Source organism: Mobula hypostoma, unplaced genomic scaffold (assembly GCF_963921235.1).
Source record: "Mobula hypostoma unplaced genomic scaffold, sMobHyp1.1 scaffold_36, whole genome shotgun sequence".
In the NCBI taxonomy this organism is placed as follows: Eukaryota; Metazoa; Chordata; class Chondrichthyes; order Myliobatiformes; family Myliobatidae; genus Mobula; species Mobula hypostoma.
In genome coordinates this window covers 1,479,899-1,504,199 of record NW_026948187.1, presented here as the reverse complement: position 1 = coordinate 1,504,199, position 24,301 = coordinate 1,479,899, and the positions used below count along the sequence as shown (strand labels likewise).

The following is a 24,301-nucleotide window of genomic DNA, read 5'->3' as shown; positions in this document are numbered from 1 at the left end:
AGTGCTGTCGGGGTCGGAGATGTTTACAGAAACGGGGAGTGATGTAGGGGTTGGAAGGGTTTTCACAGATGGCGAGTGCTGTTGGGGTCGGAGATGTTTACAGAAACGGGGAGTGATGTAGGGGTTGGAAGGGTTTTCACAGATGGCGAGTGCTGTTGGGGTCGGAGATGTTTACAGAAACGGGGAGTGATGTAGGGGTTGGAAGGGTTTTCACAGATGGCGAGTGCTGTCGGGGTCGGAGATGTTTACAGAAACGGGGAGTGATGTAGGGGTTAGAAGGGTTTTCACAGATGGCGAGTGCTGTCGGGGTCGGAGATGTTTACAGAAACGGGGAGTGATGTAGGGGTTGGAAGGGTTTTCACAGATGGCGAGTGCTGTCGGGGTCGGAGATGTTTACAGAAACGGGGAGTGATGTAGGGGTTGGAAGGGTTTTCACAGATGGCGAGTGCTGTCGGGGTCGGAGATGTTTACAGAAACGGGGAGTGATGTAGGGGTTGGAAGGGTTTTCACAGATGGCGAGTGCTGTCGGGGTCGGAGATGTTTACAGAAACGGGGAGTGATGTAGGGGTTGGAAGGGTTTTCACAGATGGCGAGTGCTGTCGGGGTCGGAGATGTTTACAGAAACGGGGAGTGATGTAGGGGTTGGAAGGGTTTTCACAGATGGCGAGTGCTGTCGGGGTCGGAGATGTTTACAGAAACGGGGAGTGATGTAGGGGTTGGAAGGGTTTTCACAGATGGCGAGTGCTGTCGGGGTCGGAGATGTTTACAGAAACGGGGAGTGATGTAGGGGTTGGAAGGGTTTTCACAGATGGCGAGTGCTGTCGGGGTCGGAGATGTTTACAGAAACGGGGAGTGATGTAGGGGTTGGAGGGTTTTCACAGATGGCGAGTGCTGTGGGGTCGGAGATGTTTACAGAAACGGGGAGTGATGTAGGGGTTGGAAGGGTTTTCACAGATGGCGAGTGCTGTTGGGGTCGGAGATGTTTACAGAAACGGGGAGTGATGTAGGGGTTGGAAGGGTTTTCACAGATGGCGAGTGCTGTCGGGGTCGGAGATGTTTACAGAAACGGGGAGTGATGTAGGGGTTGGAAGGGTTTTACAGATGGCGAGTGCTGTCGGGGTCGGATGTTTACAGAAACGGGGAGTGATGTAGGGGTTGGAAGGTTTTCTGTGCTGTGGGGTCGGAGATGTTTACAGAAACGGGGAGTGATGTAGGGGTTGGAAGGGTTTTCACAGATGGCGAGTGCTGTCGGGGTCGGAGATGTTTACAGAAACGGGGAGTGATGTAGGGGTTGGAAGGGTTTTCACAGATGGCGAGTGCTGTCGGGGTCGGAGATGTTTACAGAAACGGGGAGTGATGTAGGGGTTGGAAGGGTTTTCACAGATGGCGAGTGCTGTCGGGGTCGGAGATGTTTACAGAAACGGGGAGTGATGTAGGGGTTGGAAGGGTTTTCACAGATGGCGAGTGCTGTTGGGGTCGGAGATGTTTACAGAAACGGGGAGTGATGTAGGGGTTGGAAGGGTTTTCACAGATGGCGAGTGCTGTCGGGGTCGGAGATGTTTACAGAAACGGGGAGTGATGTAGGGGTTGGAAGGGTTTTCACAGATGGCGAGTGCTGTTGGGGTCGGAGATGTTTACAGAAACGGGGAGTGATGTAGGGGTTGGAAGGGTTTTCACAGATGGCGAGTGCTGTCGGGGTCGGAGATGTTTACAGAAACGGGGAGTGATGTAGGGGTTGGAAGGGTTTTCAGATGGCGAGTGCTGTCGGGGTCGGAGATGTTTACAGAAACGGGGAGTGATGTAGGGGTTGGAAGGGTTTTCACAGATGGCGAGTGCTGTTGGGGTCGGAGATGTTTACAGAAACGGGGAGTGATGTAGGGGTTGGAAGGGTTTTCACAGATGGCGAGTGCTGTCGGGGTCGGAGATGTTTACAGAAACGGGGAGTGATGTAGGGGTTGGAAGGGTTTTCACAGATGGCGAGTGCTGTCGGGGTCGGAGATGTTTACAGAAACGGGGAGTGATGTAGGGGTTGGAAGGGTTTTCACAGATGTAGATGTTTACAGAAACGGGGAGTGATGTAGGGGTTGGAAGGGTTTTCACAGATGGCGAGTGCTGTCGGGGTCGGAGATGTTTACAGAAACGGGGAGTGATGTAGGGGTTGGAAGGGTTTTCACAGATGGCGAGTGCTGTCGGGGTCGGAGATGTTTACAGAAACGGGGAGTGATGTAGGGGTTGGAAGGGTTTTCACAGATGGCGAGTGCTGTCGGGGTCGGAGATGTTTACAGAAACGGGGAGTGATGTAGGGGTTGGAAGGGTTTTCACAGATGGCGAGTGCTGTCGGGGTCGGAGATGTTTACAGAAACGGGGAGTGATGTAGGGGTTGGAAGGGTTTTCACAGATGGCGAGTGCTGTCGGGGTCGGAGATGTTTACAGAAACGGGGAGTGATGTAGGGGTTGGAAGGGTTTTCACAGATGGCGAGTGCTGTCGGGGTCGGAGATGTTTACAGAAACGGGGAGTGATGTAGGGGTTGGAAGGGTTTTCACAGATGGCGAGTGCTGTCGGGGTCGGAGATGTTTACAGAAACGGGGAGTGATGTAGGGGTTGGAAGGGTTTTCACAGATGGCGAGTGCTGTCGGGGTCGGAGATGTTTACAGAAACGGGGAGTGATGTAGGGGTTGGAAGGGTTTTCACAGATGCGAGTGCTGTCGGGGTCGGAGATGTTTACAGAAACGGGGAGTGATGTAGGGGTTGGAAGGGTTTTCACAGATGGCGAGTGCTGTCGGGGTCGGAGATGTTTACAGAAACGGGGAGTGATGTAGGGGTTGGAAGGGTTTTCACAGATGGCGAGTGCTGTCGGGGTCGGAGATGTTTACAGAAACGGGGAGTGATGTAGGGGTTGGAAGGGTTTTCACAGATGAGCGAGTGCTGTTGGGGTCGGAGATGTTTACAGAAACGGGGAGTGATGTAGGGGTTGGAAGGGTTTTCACAGATGCGAGTGCTGTCGGGGTCGGAGATGTTTACAGAAACGGGGAGTGATGTAGGGGTTGGAAGGGTTTTCACAGATGGCGAGTGCTGTCGGGGTCGGAGATGTTTACAGAAACGGGGAGTGATGTAGGGGTTGGAAGGGTTTTCACAGATGGCGAGTGCTGTCGGGGTCGGGGATGTTTACAGAAACGGGGAGTGATGTAGGGGTTGGAAGGGTTTTCACAGGGTTTTCACAGATGGCGAGTGCTGTCGGGGTCGGGATGTTTACGGAGATGTTTACAGAAACGGGGAGTGATGTAGGGGTTGGAAGGGTTTTCACAGATAGCGAGTGCTGTCGGGGTCGGAGATGTTTACAGAAACGGGGAGTGATGTAGGGGTTGGAAGGGTTTTCACAGATGCGAGTGCTGTCGGGGTCGGAGATGTTTACAGAAACGGGGAGTGATGTAGGGGTTAGAAGGGTTTTCACAGATGGCGAGTGCTGTTGGGGTCGGAGATGTTTACAGAAACGGGGAGTGATGTAGGGGTTGGAAGGGTTTTCACAGATGGCGAGTGCTGTTGGGGTCGGAGATGTTTACAGAAACGGGGAGTGATGTAGGGGTTGGAAGGGTTTTCACAGATGGCGAGTGCTGTCGGGGTCGGAGATGTTTACAGAAACGGGGAGTGATGTAGGGGTTGGAAGGGTTTTCACAGATGGCGAGTGCTGTTGGGGTCGGAGATGTTTACAGAAACGGGGAGTGATGTAGGGGTTGGAAGGGTTTTCACAGATGGCGAGTGCTGTCGGGGTCGGAGATGTTTACAGAAACGGGGAGTGATGTAGGGGTTGGAAGGGTTTTCACAGATGGCGAGTGCTGTTGGGGTCGGAGATGTTTACAGAAACGGGGAGTGATGTAGGGGTTGGAAGGGTTTTCACAGATGGCGAGTGCTGTCGGGGTCGGAGATGTTTACAGAAACGGGGAGTGATGTAGGGGTTGGAAGGGTTTTCACAGATGACGAGTGCTGTTGGGGTCGGAGATGTTTACAGAAACGGGGAGTGATGTAGGGGTTGGAAGGGTTTTCACAGATGGCGAGTGCTGTCGGGGTCGGAGATCTTTACAGAAACGGGGAGTGATGTAGGGGTTGGAAGGGTTTTCACAGATGGCGAGTGCTGTCGGGGTCGGAGATGTTTACAGAAACGGGGAGTGATGTAGGGGTTGGAAGGGTTTTCACAGATGGCGAGTGCTGTCGGGGTCGGAGATGTTTACAGAAACGGGGAGTGATGTAGGGGTTGGAAGGGTTTTCACAGATGACGAGTGCTGTCGGGGTCGGAGATGTTTACAGAAACGGGGAGTGATGTAGGGGTTGGAAGGGTTTTCACAGATGGCCAGTGCTGTCGGGGTCGGAGAGCTTTACAGAAACGAAGTGCGATGTAGGGGTTAGAAAGGTTTTCAGAGATGGCGTGGGGTTTTTGTTTCTTTTTAAATCTTTTGATTAAATTTTCAAAATTATAAACACAGTAACAATGTTGTTACAATGAGGTGGGAATAATCTTTATAAGTATGTACAAAAAATATTTTAAGTAACATGGGTATAATAGACTTCCAAACTCATAATGTAATTAGATATATAAAAAAGGAAATAAAAAGAAATATGTATAAACAAAGAAAAATACACAAAAGAAAAAGAACAAAAAACTAAATATTATCCCCCCCCAAAAAAAAACAGAGCAAAACTTGGTTAGACCATTATCTTGAATCAGACACGTTCAGTAATGTCATCAACTCCGCTCCTCTATTCATATAACTTAAGTTAATAAAAAGGATTCGGAAAGATCATCATATGAAAATGTTGCATTAGAGGTTTCCAAGTTTCTTCAAATTTAACCTAAGGATCGGAAATATCACCTCTAATTTTTGTCTAAATTTAAACTTAATATTGTTTGAGAAAACCATTGGAATGTAGTAAGAGGATTGGTTTCCTTCCAGTTCAATAAAATAGATCTTCTGGCCATTAAAGTGACAAATGCTATCATCCGACAGGCTGAAGAAGACAAAGATCTATGTTCTAACATTGGCAAACCAAAAATTGCCGCAATAGGATGGGGTTGTAAATCAAGACATAGAACTGTTGATATAATATCAAAAATATCTTTCCAATATTTTTCCAAAAGACAGGACCAAAACATATGCGTTAAAGAAGCCACCTCAGAGTGACATCTATCACAAATAGGGTTTATATGGGAATAAAAACGGGCTAATATATCTTTGGACATATGGGCTCTATGCACTTTAAATTGTATTAATGTATTCTTAGCACATATAGAAGAAGTACTAATTGAAAAAAATTATCCCATTTCTCTGTAGGTAGACTAAGTTGAAGTTCCCTTTCCCATTCATTTTTAACTTTATCAGATATACCTGGGTGTAATTTCATATTTATATCATAGATAATTGCTATTAATCCCTTCTGAAAAGGATTTAAACCTCAAATTTTATCAATTATATCAGTAGGCGTAGGGGTTTTGAAAGCATCTCCAACACGGTGGAAATATTCTTTAGTTGTAGTACCAAAATGGCACTTCTGTCTGTAACAAAATGAAACCCGTATTGTATCGGAGTGTTTTGCTAACAATGTTCATGCAACACTACGCCGAGTGAACCTGAGTACCTGACTGTAGACCGCAGTCCCTACACTGTATTTCATCTGGCACTTCATTGTCTGTTCTCCAATCCTGTCCGAGTCCTTCTACAGACACCCGCTTAGCTCTAAGCAACCTGCCCCGCACCTACCTTCCAACAGATTTCCGAGACAAGATTTTCCCTCCAGGAAACCATGATGACTTTGCCTGATATTATTGTGTGCCAAGTACCCCAAAGAAACATCCTTAATGGACTCCACCCACTGAGGTCAGAAACTGTCATATAATTTCCTTCCTTCTGCCTACCTCACTTCTTAAAGAATAGAGCGGCATTTGCAACTTTCTAGCCCGCCAGAGCCATTTCCCAAGTCTGGTGATTCTTGAAAGGTCATTACCCATTCTTTAAGATAGACACGAGGGTGAACGTCTTCCCTCAGAGTTGGTGAGAATGTGGAATGGGCTGCCAGAGCAAGTGGCAGGGGCGATTTCAACATTTAAGCAAAGTTTGGACGGGTGCATGGATGGAAGAGAATGGAGGTTGCTGGAACTAGGCAGGTACTTTAGCACAGACTAGATTGTAGTGTTCTATGACTCTAATCCCTTCACAAGCTCTTCAGCTACCATTTTCTGAATCCTGGGGCGTACACTATCTGGTCCAGGAGCTGTATCTACTTCCAGGCCTTTCAGCTTCCAAAGCAAATTTTCTCCTTAGTAATAGTACCTATACCCACTTCTACCCCTGTGTACATACATCTATTGAAGCTTCTGGACACATCTTCAGTGATGTTCCTGGAATCATCGGGTGTTTCGGGTCTTTCAACATCATACAACCTCCTCCAGGTGACCCAGCCGGGGCTGATCAGACCCCAGCTTGTGTCCAGATAGCTAGCTACTTATGACTCCATGGCTCCCCTCTTTTGAGCCACAGCCATCTTGAGGCCCTCTCTGCCGCATCAGCGGTACTGTGGATGGCTCTCTCCCTCGATGCCCAAAATGCTGAAAATGCTGAAGGCTCTAACAAAAGAACGGGCTACGAATCCCCTACAACCAACCTCCACTGGGAGACACCTCACTCTCCATCCAGCCTGCTGACAGTTGCTGACCAGTCCTGCGTACTTGGAGAGCTTCCTTTCAAAGGCCTCTCAATACTCTTGAAGTATTGACATTTTTTTTTGTGGAGGGGAAGATGAGAAGTGAGAGTAAGAAATGTAATGGGGGGGGGAGAGAATTAAGTAAAATATCTCCTAAGAATATATTTTCCTTAACGAAACCTATTCTTTCGGAAAAATATCTTGGTTCCATTCCGAAATGGAACTTTACAAAGAAAAATAAGAACTGAAATGACAAATTTAGAAAACAGTATCTACACTGAAGCAGTTAGATCAACACTACTTAGGACAGAAGCAGGATGAGGAGTTGCAGACATTAAAAACTTACACAACAGTCAGATAAAACTCCAAAGTATATATCTTCTTCAAAAATAAAGCAGGATTCAGCACTCCATGCACGCATATGCATTTGTGAAATGAAGTACACACCAGAAAACTTAAATGAGCGGCCAACTCAGAAAAACTCAATCATCACTATCATAGAAAATGTTAACCAGTGGAATGATTATGACCCTCCATGGAAGACACATCAATGATTTGACCAGACTAGATGTTTATCAAGGAAGCATCGAATGCCCAACTCAAAGTGGGAGACGTCTTCACAGAAATAGAGGTTCCTTGCAGAAATACAGGACAAGGTGGTTAACATAAAAAATATCAAAAATACATTAAAGACTAACAAACAAGGTGATGAATGCAGAAAATGCCATGAGAAACCAGACACATTCCAATGCTTTCCGGGATATCCTGCAGCAGTTTAACTCAATCTGATTACTTACAAATGTACAATCAAGTAGCAAATATAATTCACCAAAATCTTGCTTTAAGCTCATGAATAACCACCATAATTTCATAAAGACACCATAAATTCAAGCCTGATCCAGTTTTAGAGTCAAAATCTTACAAATTATATGATAATCAATACATTATTTCAGATAGGACAATCTCTAATAACCATCCGGATATAATATTACAGGATAAACAAGCAGGAACAGCTTCCTCAATAAATAAAACCATTCCCAGCACACACGTCCCTGAACCAGTGGAGCACCTCACCACAAGCATTGTTTGTGTCATCAGTCAGACAAACAAATTATTTTCTCTGTCAGTCAGCTTTGAAATGCTGCTACACTGTCATTCATTGCCACGACCTGCTGCTGATTCCCTTCTCCTCATCATACGTTCTCACCCCGACCACCATCCAGAGCCCCAAACTCTGCCCTGTGCAGACCCGCCTCTGGTTTCTGACCCTGCTTCATCAAAAATCCAACTGATGGTTTCCCATTCTGCTTACAGTGTGTAGAGGGCAGCACTGTTTCCGAACAACACTTTAGAAGCAGGGAAAATGACCCATAATGTGGGAATGAGTCGCGATTAAGGAGGTTAACTACCAATGTCATTCTTCCTCAGCCCAGAGATTAGAGGGGCGAAGAACATCTCAGACAGAACTGCAGTCAGCTCCACTTCTTCAGCCTGCAGAAAATTCAAGGGAAACCTCTTCACCCACAGAGTGGTGACTGTTTGGAACCCATCACCACAGGGAGAGTGAGAGGGGAAATAAAGGGGAGGATTTAAAAGGACTGTTGTGGAACAGAATCACTGGCAGGGTCCAACCGGCCTGAGTTGACACTCTACTCTACACTAGGTGTGTTATAAATTCAGTAAGTACCGGAGACAGAGTTTAAAATAAACTGATTTATTTGTCTCAGGTGCAGAATATTAAACTCCAGTCCCATTAAAGGTGAATATGCAGCAGAAGAAACTCCTCTCATGCCCAGTGACCAGGGTGCAGAACTGGGTGTGGTGAGCAGCAGCAATAATTGCAGAGTTCAGCACCGACAGTCACTCTCGGAATTGCATTCAGCAACGGTGATGGACAAATACCCAGCATGAAGCTTATTGAAACTTTCTCCCCAGTGTGAACTGGGTAGTGTGTCATAAGTGTAACATGCTGTAAGGTTCACTGCTCATGTAACGGCCTCTCTGTAATGTTTCACTGCTGAGGTAATGGTTTCTCTGTAGCAGCAATGTTTTGGTTACGACTAGAGATAACAGGGTTTTGGAGTGCGGGGCTATCCAATGACAGAAATGTTCTTCCTCGTGAGTCTGGAAGAGAGATTTTCATGGTCATTTGCTGGGGAGAGATGAGAAGACGCGAATAAAGAGAGTGGGCCCTTTTTCTTTTCTTTGTTTACTTCACTAACCCTATAGTCAATGTAAGAATTATAAAGCTCAATTGTTTAATCACATATTGTGTACTGTTTGTTATTTTGGGGTACTGATTTGTAACGGGACACATCGCTCAGCATCCACCCAAATGAGGTTTCTTAAGTTTGGCCAGGCTGGGGGTATTACCCCCTATATTAAGCTGCTAGCTGAAGCGAGAGTCACATAAGGTTAGATGACTGAGTGACTCGCATCCCAAATTCAGAGCAGGTGAAAAGCCACTGCCCAGTGTGAACCTGGTAGTGTGTCATATGGATAGATAACTGAATGAATCTGTTACATACACGCAACGGTTTAAATGAACCAGCAGCAGTAGAGCACACCTGGAGTCTGGTTTTGATGTTAAAAACCATTATATATTAGTAACTACTTAATATAGTAACTTAAACCAAGTAAATCAAATGTTAGTAGTGTATATTTACATACATAAATATGTATGTAAATATAATTCACAAAATCGTTAAAGCTCCGGTAGCAAGAGTTAAAGTCTTACGATGGTAATGCAAGGAAGTTCAATTCAATCCACAGAATTGTTGTGAGAGAAAGTGACGTATTTTAATCCAAGGGGAAAACCACAATAGGAGAAGAACGAGTAAACAGGTGACGTTCATCTTCCATCATCAGGCTCCGAATCCACTTTCGAGTCAGCCGAACATAGCTTATCACTAAGGGGACCATCTTCGAGGGTAAGCTACCACCCAGGCAGGGGTAGACACACCGGTAGCCTCCACAGGGTCACACTTCTACACACCGTGATAGCCACTGATCGATTCCTCTGATCGATCCTCAACCCACCCTTGTGAGCACTCAGAAGTTCCCCCCAGTGACTCTTCTGTTACTGGCCTCCTTTCATTGACTGTTTGCCTTAACTGGTGTTCCGCTGTGTGTCTCTGGGACCTTGCTAAAATAAACATGCTGTGAAGCAACTGTGAACATCAAACTGTCCATCACATAACTCCACCTCTCTCTCACCATAGCAACCAAGAAGCAGGCAGCAGTACTGTAGTCAGTTTCTCTCTCTCTCTCTTTTAAAGGCACAGTCCATGTCCATCACAAATCCTTCACCACATTCACAGCAGGTGAATGGCCTCACCCAGTGTGAACTCAATGATGCACATTTTGTTGATTTGGCTGAGAACATTTCTTCCCAAAGTCTGAGCAGGTGAATGGCCTCTCCCCTGTGAGAAATCGCTGATGTTCCTTCAGTTGAGATGACTGAATGAATCCCTTCCCACAGTCTGAGCAGGTGAATAGCCATGTCCCTGTTGGGCTGACTGGTGTGTCAGTAGGTGAAATGAGCAATTGAACCCCTTCCCACAAACTGAGCAGTTGAGTGGCTACTCCCTGGTATGAACTGACTTGTGTCTCAGTAGATGAGATGACGAAGTGAATCCCTTCCCACAGACTGAGCAGGTGAATGGCCTCTCCCCGGTGTGAACTGACTGGTGTCTCAGTAGGTGAGATGAAGAAGTGAATCCCTTCCCACAGATTGAGCAGGTGAATGGCCTCTCCCCGGTGTGAACTTGCTGATGTACCTTCAGATGAGATGACCGAGTGAATCCCTTCCCACAGTCTGAGCAGGTGAATGGCCTCTCCCCAGTGTGAACTCGTTGGTGTGCCTTCAGTTGAGATGAATCAGTGCATCCCTTCCCACAGTCTGAACAGGTGAATGGCCTCTTGCCAGTGTGAACTGACTGGTGTCTCAGTAGAACAGATGACTGTGTGAAACCCTTCCCACAGACTGAGCAGGTGAACAGCCTCTCCCTGGTGTGAATTCTCTGATGTACCTTCAGTTTACTTGACATAGTGAATCCCTTCCCACATTCTGAGCAGATGAACGGCCTCTCCCCAGTGTGAACTTGTTGGTGTCTCTGTAGGGTGGACGACTGAGTGAATCCCTTCCCACATTCTGAGCAGATGAACGGCCTCACCCCAGTGTGAACTCGCTGATGTACCTTAAGTTGCGATGACAAAGTAAATTGCTTCCCACAGTCCAAGCAGGTGAAAGGCCTCTCTCCAGTGTGAACTCGCTGGTGTTTCTGTAGGTTGGATGAGTGAGTGAATCCCTTCCCGCAGTCTGAGCAGGTGAATGGCCTTTCCTCGGTGTGAACTTGCTGATGGACCTTCAGTTGAGATGACTCAGTGAATCCCTTCCCACAGCGTGAACAGGTGAATGGCCTCTCCCCGTGTGAATTCGCTGGTGTGTCAGCAGGTGAGCGAACCGTTTGAATCCCTTCCCACAGTCTGAGCAGGTGAATGGCCTCTCCCCAGTGTGAACTTGCTGGTGTCTCTGTAGGGTGGATGACTGAGAGAATCCCTTCCCACAGTCTGAGCATGTGAATGGCCTCTCCCCAGTGTGAACTCGCTGGTGTGCCATCAGTTGAAATGACACAGTGAATCCCTTCCCACAGTCTGAGCAGGTGAATGGCCTCTCCCCAGTATGGACTGACCGGTGTGCTTGTAGGCTAGCTAACTGTGTGAATCCCTTCCCACAGTCTGAGCAGGTGAATGGCCTCTCCCCGGTGTGAATTCGCTGATGTACCTTCAGTTGAGATGACAAAGTGAATCCCTTCCCACAGTCTGAGCAGGAAAATGGCCTCTCTCCGGTGTGAACTCGCTGGTGTGCCTTCAGTTCAAATGAATCAGTGCATCCCTTCCCACAGACTGAGCAGGTGAATGGCCTCTTGCCAGTGTGAACTGACTGGTGTCTCCGTAGAGCAGATGACCGTGTGAATCCCTTCCCACAATCTGAGCAGGTGAACGGCCTCTCCCCAGTGTGAACTCTCTGATGTACCTTCAGTCTATATGACTTAGTGAATCCCTTCCCACAGTTTGAGCAGGTGAATGGCCTCTCCCAAGTATGAACTTGCTGATGTACCTTCAGTTGGGATGAGCAAGTAAATCGCTTCCCACAGTCTGAGCAGGTGAATGGCCTCTCCCCGGAGTGAACTCGCTGATGTACCTTCAGTTGAGATGACTGAGTGAATCCCTTTCCACAGTCTGAGCAGGTGAATGGCCTCTCCCCGGTGTGAACTCGCTGATGTACCTTCAGTTGAGATGGCTCAGTGAATCCCTTCCCACAGTCTGAGCAGGTGAATGGCCTCTCCCCAGTGTGAACTGACCGGTGTGTCAGCAGGTGAGCTAACCGTTTGAATCCCTTCCCACAGTCTGAGCAGGTGAATGGCCTCTCCCCAGTGTGAACTTGCTGGTGTGCCTTCAGTTGAAATGATTCAATGAATCCCTTCCCACAGTCTGAGCAGGTGAACGGCCTCTCCCCAGTGTGAACTCGCTGATGTACCTTCAGTTGAGATGACCGAGTGAATCCCTTCCCACAGTCTGAGCAGGTGAACGGCCTCTCTCCAGTGTGAACTCGCTGATGTATCTTCAGATGGGATGACCAAGTAAATTGCTTCCCACAGTCTGAGCAGGTGAATGGCCACTCTCCAGTGTGAACTGACTGGTGTCTCTGTAGGGAGGATGGCAAAGTGAATCCCTTCCCACAGAGTGAGCAGGTGTGTGGCCACTCTCCGGTGTGAACTGACTGGTGTCTCAGTAGGCGAGATGACAAAGGGAATCCCTTCCCACAGACTGAGCAGGTGAAGGGCCTCTCCCCAGTGTGAACTCTCTGATGTTCCTTCAGTTGGGATGACGAAGTGAATCTCTTCCCACAGTCTGAGCAGGTGAATGGCCTCTCCCCAGTGTGAACTCGCTGATGTACCTTCAGTTTAGATGAACAAGTGAATCCCTTCCCACAGTCCGAGCAGGTGAATGGTCGCTCCCTGGTGTGAACTCGCTGGTGAGCCATTAGGTCGGATGACCGAGTGAATCCTTCCCCACAAGTTCAGCAGATGACCAGCCTCTGCCCGGTGTGAACTGTCTGGTGTTTCCACAGGTGGGAAGGCCGACTGAATCCCTTCTCACCCACAGAACAGATGAATAGCCTTGTCCAGTGTGAATTTGCTGATTTACCTTCATGAGATGAGCTTGAATCCCCACAGTTTAAAAAGGTGAACAGCCTCTCTCTTCTGTAAACTGACAGGCACGCCAGTCGGTCAGATGATCGAGTGAATCTCTCCGCACAGTCTGAGCAGGAAGGATGATTGAGTGAATCCCTTGCTCCACTTCTTATATACGTGGACACAGACAGCAAAACTGGCGTGTTTTGTTTGAGATTCCTGTAGATAAATTCCTTGTCGTTTTTAACCTGAAAAAAAGATTTATAAAATCCATCAATGAGTGAAGGACAACATTTCAGATGAGATCACTTGAGTTGCCAAAGTGTGATCTGGCATCGCACTGTTACAGTGAAGTTCAACACAAGTTGCAGAGAGAAATCACCTTCTAACTGGGCACAGTGCTGGTATCTGGAATGACCATCAAACTCTCTGATGCTCTTCCTGTCTCTATAAGAATGGGGTATTCCCTGTTCCCACTGAGCTGCATGGGTGCCTGACCCCACAGTAACTGAAACACTCTCACACAAATAACCTTTGTTGACGTGCAGCTGGGATTTTCTTTTATCTACTGTCAATGTAAAGTGCCACAGTTTTATAGCCATGTAAACATTTCCTGCCCAGATGAATAGTTGGTCCGCACAGCTGTTAAAAGGAATCACACAAATATTAGTATTATTTCCTGTCCTTGTCACAGAGTCATAGAAAAGTACAACACAGAAACAGGCCCCGTGGCCCATCTAGTTTGTGCTGAACTATTTAAACTGTTTACTCCCGTACCCCTACCATCCAGGTACTTATACAAACTCTTAAATGTTGAAATTGTGCTCACATGCAGCAGTTGGGCTGTCTGCTCGTTCCACACCTGGATGACCATCTGTGTGAAGAAGTTTCCCCTCATGTTCCCCTTAATGTTTCACCTTTCACCCTTAATCCATGGCCTCTGGTTGTAGTCCCAACCAATCTCATTGGAAAAAGCCATCTTGCATCTACCCCATCTATAACCCTCATAATTTTGGTACACCTCCATCAAATCTCCCCTCAATCTTCTACATTCCAAAGAATAAAGCCCAGACCTGTTCAATCTCTCCTTATAACCCAAGACCTCCAGACCAGGCAAAATCCTTGTGAATTTTCTCTGAGCTCTTTCAAACTCTTTTACATCTTTCTTGTAGGTTGGTGACCAAAACTGCACACAATACTCCAAATTATGCCTCACCAATGTCTTGTACAAAGTCAACATAACATCCATCTCCTCTGCTTAGCACTTTCATTTATGAAGGCTAATATGCCAAAATCTTTTTTTCCATCCTGTTGAACTGTGACACCACTTTCAGTGAAATATAGACCTGTATTCCCAGATCCCTTTGTTCTATAATACTTCTCAGTGCCCTACCCGTCACTGTGTCAGACCTACACTGGTAGGTCCTACCAAAGCACAACACGTCATACTTGTCTGCATTAAATTCCATTTTCCATTTCTCAACCCATTTTTTCCAGCGGTCCAGATCGCACTGCAATCCATGATAGTCGTCCTCGCTGTCCACTGCACCACCAATCCTGGTGTCATCCACAAATTTGCTGATCCAATTAACGACACTATCATCCAGATTACTGATATAGATGACAAACAACAACAGATCCAACACTGATCCATCTGGCACTCCACTAGTCACGGGTTTTCAGTCAGAAAGGCAACTATCTGCTACAACACTCTGGTGATGAAGTTTTAAGGGTATTGGGGGATGTAAGAAATGATTCTTGGACTCTTGTAAATAATGGGTTGAAACTAAGTCCAAACTTATGTGTGCTCTGTTCCAGATAGTGTGCAAATTTCTGTTCTGTCCTTCACTGAGGAATCTGCTTGCAGCTTGTTCAGATTAACGACTCACAGATGTCTCTTGGGAACGTTATGTAGAGTTGAGTTCTCATGAGACACGAATTGAACGAAGTGTCTAACGAAAGAGAATAACTGATAAGGATTGGACAGAACATTCATTTGTAATTAAAACCATGATCTAGTGGACTCTCTTATCTAAGAAATTAAGTTTTGCTCCAACAGCCTTGGTGGGACCAGTTGAACTAAAGTGCTCTTTATTTTGTTGGTTCTATAACTGTAACGTTTCTGCATGTTAGACTGAGATTCATCATGAGCAGCCAGAGGGAGAGGAATTCTGTCTCTCTCATGCTTGGCTCCGAGCTTCTCGCCGGCTGAGTTCGAACAAATAAACTGGTGAAAAGGATAAAGTACAGAACTGTTTGTAGTGTGGTTATTCATCCGGCGAATTTAAGTTTACACCATAAAAAGTATCCCATCCGGATACTTCACACCTTTGCACAGCTACTGTCTTCTTTTGACTTAAAGAAATAGAAGAGAACTGTGGACACATCATGGAAACAAGCCTCCCCTCCATGGACTCTCTCTATACTTCCTGCAGCCTCAGTAAATCAGCCAACATAATTAAAGATTCCCAGAACTCCAGACCAGACATTCTCGATTCTCAACCACCCATCGGGTCGAAGGTAAATGAAAACAAAAGAATAAAAACATACCACCAGACCTAGGGACATTTTGCATTCTGCTGTTATAAGCAAACTGAATATTCCTCAGCATTAGAAGATGGACTCTTCACTTCATAATGTAACTCAATGTGACTTTGCAACATATGTCTACCTGCAGTGGATATTCTCTGTAACCAGAATGCTTTGTTACACTCTGTTAATGTTTTACCATTATCTACTGTTGTAATGTGTTGATCTGAGAGGATGGTATGCAAGACAAGATTTTCACTGAACCTCGGTACATGACGGTAATAAATGATTCCCTACTTTAATTGTGTGGAAATATTAGACAGACTGAGCTTCTCCTCTGGAACTTCCAGAGGGAGATTTCACTGAAATGTACATATGCTTGAGAAGCCCAGAAAAGCAGAAAAGGCTTCCTTCCTGCATTAATTGGGTTATATACCGTGAAACATTGGCTGCCCTTCGGCAAGTTGTAACAGTGGAATGAAGTCAATGAAAAAAATCCCCACCCACAATGATAGGACGTGACAGATCTGGATCTCTCTCTCTTGTCTGAATGGAAGAAAGATTAAACAGCACAAACACGAGAAACAAACCCACAGACATAAGGCAGTGGTCCTCAACCACCGGGGCGCAGTCCACTGGAGATGAGAGAGAGTGACGGTGAAGGACACAGAGAGACAGGAAACAATATAATTTGGTGATATGAGTCAGCTGCACCTTTCCTCATTCCCTGTCACACAATGTTGAACTTGAACATGCCCCCTACACCCTACCCGTCGGCCAATATTAAAAACCGGTCCACAGTGCAAAAAAGTTTGGGGAACCCTGACGTAAGGAACCGCACACACGACGCCAGACCCTGGCGTAGCAAACCCATGCATGACATCAGGCTTGTGACGGAGGGAGGGAAGGAGAGGGGTAAGACTTTTTGTTCCATGGCTCTCTTCCAGTGAAGGTGGGACCTGTACAGAAAGGACCACAGCAAAAGAGAAGGTTCCCAGGAAACTGAAGATCTGAAGGCAGATAAGTCACCTGGACCTGATGGGTTATGCCCACAGTTCTGAAAGAGATGGCCAGAGAGATTGTGGAGGCATTAATAATGATCCTTCAAGAATCACTTAATTCAGGAATGGTTCTGGAAGTCACTCCTCTCTTCAAGAAGGGAGAGAGGCAGAAGAAAGGAAACTATAGGCCACTCAGTCTGACAGTGGTTGGGAAGATGTTGGAGTCGATTGTTAAGGATGTGAGTTCGAGGTACTTGGAGGCACAAGATAAAATAGGCCGGAGTCAGCATTGTTTCCTCAAGGGAAAATCTTGTCTGATAAATTTGTTGGAATGCTTTGAAGAAATAATAAGCAGGGTAGACAAAGGAGAATTGGTTGATGTTGTGTGCTTGGATTTTCAGGCCTTTGACAAGGTGCCACACATGAGGTTCCTTAACGAGCTCTGAGCCTGTGTTATTACAGGAAAAAGGTAGTGGCTGATCGGCAGGAGGAAATGAGTGGGAATACAGACAGCCTTTTCTGCCTGGCTATCAGTTTCTAGTGGAGTTCCACAGGGGTCTATGTTGGGAACGATTCTTTTCATGTTATATGCCAATGATTTGGATGATGGAACTGATGGCTTTGTTGCAATGTTTGCAGGGGATGTAAAGATAGGTGGAGGGGCAGGTCATTTTGGGGAAGCAGAGAGGCTACAGAAAGATCAGGAAAATGGGCAAGGAAATGGCAGATAGAATACTGTGTTGGGAGGTGAATGACAATAAACTTCACCAGAAGAAATGAAAGGGTTGACTATTCTCTAAATGGAGAGAATGTACAGAAAAAAAATCTGAGGTGCAAATGGACTTGGGAGTCCTTGTGCAGGATTCCCTAAAGGTTATTTTGTGGGTTGAGTCTGTGGTGAGGAAGGCAAACATGATGTTCACATTCAGTTCAGGAAGACTAAAATACAAAAGTTAGGATGTAATGTTGAAACTTTATAAAGCTCTTGGATTATTCTCAGCAGTTTTGGGCCCCTTGGGCTCCATTGGAGAGAGTTCCAAGGACGTTTATGAAAATGAGTACAGAATTGAATGGCCTGTCACATGAAGAGCATTTGATGGCTCTGGACCTGTATTCAGAGGAATGAAGGATGATTTCATTGAATCCTATCAAACGGTAAATGGCCTTGATCGACTGGATGTGGAGAGGATGTTTCCTGTATTGGGAGAGTCCAGGACCAGAGGATGTAGTCTCAGAATAAAGGGGGCAGTGGGACGTCCTTTTAGAAAGGTGAATGAGGGGGAATTTCTTTAGCCAGAGAGTGGTGAATCTGTGGAATCCTTTGCCACGGGCGGCTGTGAAGGCCAAGTATTTATGGATATCAAAGGCAGAGGTTGCTAGATTCTTGATTGATGACAGTTTATGGGCAAAAGGAGGGAGACTGGGACTGTGGACAATTGGAGCAGGCATGATTAAATGGCAGAGCAGGTGTGATGGGCCAAATGGCCTAATTTTGCTCCTACAGTATATTTTATGGTTTTATGTGGGGGCACCAGAATGACATCACATGTGGGTGAGAGTTTGTATTCAAAGGCTGCTTAATGGACATTCTTAATGATTATCAGGGTGTGAACGAAGGAAACTTAACAGGTTTCATCAATGAATCCAACCTTGTGTGATTTAAAGTCCCCTGCAAGATACCCTGCTCTGTCATGTTGTCCGTAGAGCAGGGTATCTCTGAAGCAGGTGGGGGGGGGGGGAGGTGGGTTTACGGGACTGGACAGTGGTTGAACAAAATGGGCAGGGATAAGTAGATGGAACCAGGTGGGAGATGGGATCAAGGACAATCTCTGATCGTCCTCCAGCAATACACAGATACTGAATTAATAGTATATACTACTGTATAAAAATTCTAAAATGACAAAGTTAGAACAAACAAGAACTTTGCCATATACTTCGGTCCTCACACAATTTTTATCAACACACCATAGAATGTTTCCCATCTGGACACTTCTCACTTTTGTATGGCATCTACTCTGCCCGTGACTGCAGAGACCTTTGGATCACAGAAACCATTCTCCCTTCTAGACTTCCCAGTCCCCCGGTAAAGCAGGCAGTGAACTCAAAGATCCCCACAAGCTGGGACATTCTCCTTCCTCACCCAGCTCAATCTGGGAAAAGACATAACAGCCAGAAAGCTCAGGACATATGCGACGAGCTTTAGGAAGTGAGGCGAGTTGGGGGAAGTTAATGGGACTCAGTGGCCAAAATCAGATTTCCCCAACACAATATGGAGGAAGCATCACTACCCATCCGGGGACTGCATAAACATACCACCTGATTTGCGTCACAAAGCAGAGGGCGGGGCAGATCTGCGCAAACAGCCTCATGTGATCTGTTGGCGGGACTTCCATTTCAATTTTGCGGAAATAGACAGCCTGGGCTCCTGGTTTGGATCGTTCAATGCAGATTAAGTGAAGTCTACACATTTTTGACAAGCCCAGATAACTGGAAAATCAATGAGGAGCTGGCCCTCAGTTCGGGGCTCACGGCCAACATCGGATCTTCCCGCTCGGGATCGGTCTCAATACTCACCGATGGGAAAGTGATATCTTCGGCCCGCAGACAGTGATCGCGACCCCTCGCTCCCAACCCAAGAGGCGAGGATCCCTTCCCGAGCCCGCAGATGATCGGCTTCTGCGCTGAGCGGAAAGAAAAACACTGAGCATGCGCAAAGTGAATGTTTCGTCATCCGGAGGGCGGGGCCTCGGAAACGCGCAGATGCTGCCCATCTACAGTTAAATGAGAGGGGCAAACGGGATCACGTGACCGGTAGATGCTCCCACCGCGGGCAGAGCAAGTTTGTCCAAACTTTTGCTTTAACTCATGCCCTCTAATCCAGGCAATATCCTGGTAAACCTCTTCAGCACCCTCTCCAATGCCACGACATCCTTCCTAGAATGGGGCGACCAGAACTGTATGAAACACTCCCGATGTGTTCTAACTAGTTTTACAAAGCTGCAACACAACTTCCCGACTTTTGAACTCATTGCTTCAACTAATAAAGACAACCATAAACATTTGCCCTCTTAACCACCCGATCAATCTGTGCAGTCTCTTTCAGGGAGCGATGAACTAGGAGTCTAAGATCCCTCTGATCATCAACACTGTTCAGCGTTTTGCATTTAACAGTATACTGTCTCATACATTCGACCTACAGAGCTGTCAAGATGATCATCACTAATCAAATCTCACTGAGTTTTCTCAGGACCCATTGAATTTATTGCCAAGTGCACAAGTACGGGAAGGTACAGGTACAGAGAAACACTGACTTGTGGCAGCATCACAGGCAAGTACATTCAGATAACACACGGAACACAAATTATATGATTCTCTGTCAGCAACAATCTATAAATATGTTTTATGTCATTAACAATATACAAAATACATTGTGTCCTGATCAATATTAAAATGTGCATTTTGTGTCAATAACTGACTTGGAAATGTTGAATTTGGTCCCTGTCTCCATTCCCCATGTAGTCCACAACCAGCTCCTTTGTTTTTTGTCACCATGAGGGAGAGGTTGTTTTCTTGACACCACTGTGTCGGGGTGATGACTTCTCGTTATTATTTGAGATTGGGCCAATCAATGTAGTGTCGTCAGCGAATTTGATTAGCAGATTGGAGCTGTGGGTGGCGACACAAGTCATGGGAATACAGAGAGTAAAGGAGGGGGCCAGGGAGACAACCCTGTGGGGTATGTGTGCTGAGGGTCAGAGAGACAGAGGTGAGGGAGCCCACTCTTACCACCTGCCGGCGATCTGACAGTAAGTCCAGGATCCAGCTACACAAGGCAGGGTGAAGGCCGAGGTCTCTGAGCTTCTTGTCGATACTTCACGCCTTCGTATGGCTACTGCTCTGCCCATGACTGCAAGGAACTGCAGAGAACCTTGGAGAGCAGAGAACATCAGAGAAACAAGCCTCCCCTCCATGGACTCTTCCTACAGTCCCCGTGCGTCGGAAAAGCAGGCCGTGTACTCAAAGATCCTCACAACCTGGACATTCTTGCTGCAAACCCGCTCCCCCATCGGGGAAGAGATACGAAACCCTTAAAGCGCGTACCAGCAGACTCAAGGACGGCTTCCTGTCTGCGGCTATAACAAATGAATGGTCTCCAGTCCAATAAAATGGACTCGACCTCACAATGTAACTCACCGTGACCCTGCACCATATGTCTATCTGCACTGCACTTTCTCTGCAGCCATAATGCTTTGTTACAGTTATTGTTTTGTCGTATATCAGCTCAATGTACAGTCGTAATGCAGAAAGAAACAAACTTGCAGCTCACATCTCCTCTCATCTTAAATGTGTTAGACATTTCAACCCCCAGGAAAAATATATCGTCTGTCCACTCTATCTCTACCTCTCGTAATCTTATAAACGTCTATCCAGTCTCACCCCAGCCTGTGCCGCTCGGGAGAAAACAACCCAAGTTTGTAAACCTCTCGTTACAGCTCATGCCCTCTAATCCAGGCAGTATCCTGGTAAACCTCTTCTGCGCCCTCTACAAATTCACATACGAGTTATCAGCGAAAGTGACGTGTCACAGGAGTATCGTTTGCCAGGTGTTACCACACAACATTTTTTTTTTATTTCAAAATATACTTTATTCAAAAATAAATATATACAATAAACCATTCAATAACTTTTCATCCTTTACATACGTTTGCATTATACACAGTACATATCCGTATTTATACCACATCATTTCATTGTTGAGGGGTATACTCCCCGCCCTCCGACCCCTCCCACTCCCACGGGTGGAGAAACCTATACTGTGGTCCTTCCCCACCGGGCCCTTGCGGTGGCTGCACCAAGTTTCAGTGCGTCCCTCAGCACGTACTCCTGCAGTCGAGAATGTGCCAGTCGGCAGCATTCTCCCACGGACATCTCCATGTGCTGGTAGATCATCAAGTTACGGGCCGACCAAATAGCATCTTTCACCGAGTTGATGATCTGCCAGCAGCACCGGACGTTGGTCTCCGTGTGTGTCCCCGGGAACAGCCCGTAGATCAGCGAGTCCTCTGTTACGCAGCTGCTGGGGATAAACCGTGACACTAGCCCATCCATCCTCCTCCACACCCTCTTTGCGAACTGGCAGTGTGCAAAGAGGTGGGTCACAGACTCCTCCTCACTGCAGTCCTCCCGTGGGCAATGGGGTGCGGAGACGACGTTCCGGGCGTACAGGAGGGCTCTGACTGGGAGGGCCCCTCTCACCGCCAGCCAGGCGAGGTCTTGGTGCCTGTTGGTTAGATCTGGCGATGAGGCATTTTGCCAGATGAACTGGACAGTCTGCTCCGGGAACCACCCCACTGTGTCCATCACGTCCTTCTCCTGCAGTGCCTGCAGGACACTACGTGCCGACCACTGCCTGATGGCCCTGTGGTCAAAGGCGTTCTCCTGGAAGAACTTTGCTACGTAGGACAGGTATGCCGGCAACGACCAGCTGACTGGGGCGTTGCGCGGGAGTGGGGCCAGACCCATCCTTCGTAGCCAGGGCGACAAGTAGAACCTGGGCACGTAGCGGTACTTGGTGCCCACATACCTGGGCTCTACACACAACCTGATGCAGCCACATACGAAGCTGGCCATCAGGGTGAGGGCGACATTGGGGACGTTCTTGCCCCCGTTGTCCAGGGACTTGTGCATGGCGGTCCGTCCCACCCGCTCCATCTTGGATCCCCAGACGAATCTGAAGACAGCCCGGGTGATTTCCGAGCTGTAGGAGCGGGGGACGGGCCAGACCTGCGCCAAGTACAGCAGCCCTGAGAGCACCTCACACCTGATGACCAGGTTCTTGCCCGTTATCGACAGGGAGCGCCCTCCCCACAGTCCCAGTTTCTGTTTCACCTTGGCAGTCCGCTCCTGCCAGTTCTTGTTGCACGCCTCCGCCCCTCCGAACCATATCCCCAACACCTTCACGTGGTCAGACCTGATGTTGAAGGGGACGCTGGATCGGTCGGGCCAGTTGCCGAAGAGCATGGCTTCGCTCTTCGTGCGGTTGACCCTGGCCCCCGACGCTAGCTCGAACTGTTCGCAGGTGCCCATCAACCTGCGAACTGACCTCGGATCAGAGCAGAAGACGGTGACGTCGTCCATGTACAGGGAGGTTTTCACTTGGGTCCCTCCACTGCCTGGCAGCGTCACCCCTCTTATGCCCTCATCCCTCCTAATGGCTTCCGCAAAGGGTTCTATGCAGCAGACAAACAAGACAGGGGAGAGGGGACAGCCCTGCCTGACTCCAGACCTGATGGGGAAGCTGTCTGTTTCCCTCCCGTTGACCTGGACTGCACTACGGATGTCTGTGTAGAGCAGTCTGATCCACACAACATACCCAGGCAAGGGTTAACACAAGCGGTCCCCCAAGATATTCCAAAATTCACTCCTATGGATATTATGAAGTGACAACCACACACATTAGTTGTGGTTCCGTGTACCGATGATCAACTCACTCTTCTGGGCATAGGAGAGTTCCAAACCTCAGCTGCGACAAACTGAACCTATAAGCTTTTCCAATCCCCCTCTCTCTCTCTTTAGACTGGCCGACTGCCTGTCTGCAGATCGCTCTCTCTCTCTTATGGTTAAATCCACAGTCAGCGCCGTCAGCCTGTGACTGACGTCATAGTCCCACCTCCTCACTCCGGCGCTCTTAAAGACACAGTCACAGTCCGACCGCAGGCTCGCAACAGCCGCAACACAACTTCCCGACTTTTCAACTCAGTGCTTCAACTAATAAACACAACCACGCCATTTGCCTTCTTAACCACCCGATCAATCTGTGCAGTCTCTTTCAGGGAGCGATGAACTTGGAGTCTAAGATCCCTCTGATCATCAACACTGTTCAGGGTTTTGCATTCAACAGTGTACTGTCTCTCTACATTCGACCGACCGAGCTGCCAAGATGATCATCACTAATCAAATCTCACTGAGATTTCTCAGGTCCTGTTGAATTTATTGCCAAGTGCACAAGTACGGGAAGGTACAGGTACAGAGAAACACTGACTTGTGGCAGCATCACAGGCAAGTACATTCAGATAACACACGGAACACAAATTATACGATTCTCTGTCAGTAACAATCTATAAATATGTTTTATGTCATTAACAATACATAAAATACATTGTGTCCCGATCAATATTAAAATGTGCATTTTGTGTCAATAACAGACTTGGAAATGATGAATTTGGTCCCTGTCTCCATTCCTCCTGTAGTCCACAACCAGCTCCTCTGTTTTTGTCACCATGAGGGAGAGGTTGTTTTCTTGACACCACTGTGTCGGGGTGATGACTTCTTCTCTGTAGGCTGCCTCGTTATTATTTGAGTTTAGGCCAGTCAGTGTAGTGTCATCAACAAATTTAATCATCAGATTGGAGCTGTGGGTGGCGACACAAGTCATGGGAATACAGAGAGTAAAGGAGGGGGCCAAGGAGACAACCCTGCTCGTATGAGTGCTGAGGGTCAGAGAGACAGAGGTAAGGGAACCCACTCTTACCAACTGCCGGCGATCTGACAGGATGCCCAGGATCCAGCTACACGAGGCAGGGTGAAGGCCGAGGTCTCTGATCTTCTTGTCGATACTTCACGCCTTCGTATGGCTACTGCTCTGCCCATGACTGCAAGGAACTGCAGAGAACTTTGGAGAGCAGAGAACATCAGAGAAACGAGCCTCCCCTCCATGGACTCTTCCTACACTTCCCCTGCGTCGGAAAAGCAGGCCGTGTACTCAAAGATCCTCACAACCCGGACATTCTTGCTGCAAACCCGCTCCCCCATCGGGGAAGAGATACAAAAGCCTTAAAGCCCGTACCACCAGGCTTAAGGACGGCTTCCTGTCTGCGGTT

The 24,301-nt window shown here is 47.4% G+C and overlaps 2 protein-coding genes across 2 annotated transcripts in view; both read right to left on the bottom strand.

Moving 5' to 3' along the window:
* The window catches only part of LOC134341616 (zinc finger protein 239-like), a 618,489-nt gene that overhangs the window by 512,068 nt on the left and 82,120 nt on the right, over nt 1–24,301 (bottom strand). The window lies entirely within an intron of this gene.
* Nucleotides 7,175–19,120, bottom strand: LOC134341627 (zinc finger protein 850-like). The gene is made up of 3 exons (XM_063039527.1): nt 18,996–19,120; nt 11,103–13,139; nt 7,175–11,034 (listed from the first exon to the last, which is right to left on the bottom strand). Exons 2-3 carry the CDS (start codon nt 12,738–12,740, stop codon nt 10,273–10,275), a joined length of 2,400 nt encoding a protein of 799 aa, XP_062895597.1. The 5' UTR covers nt 12,741–13,139; nt 18,996–19,120; the 3' UTR covers nt 7,175–10,272.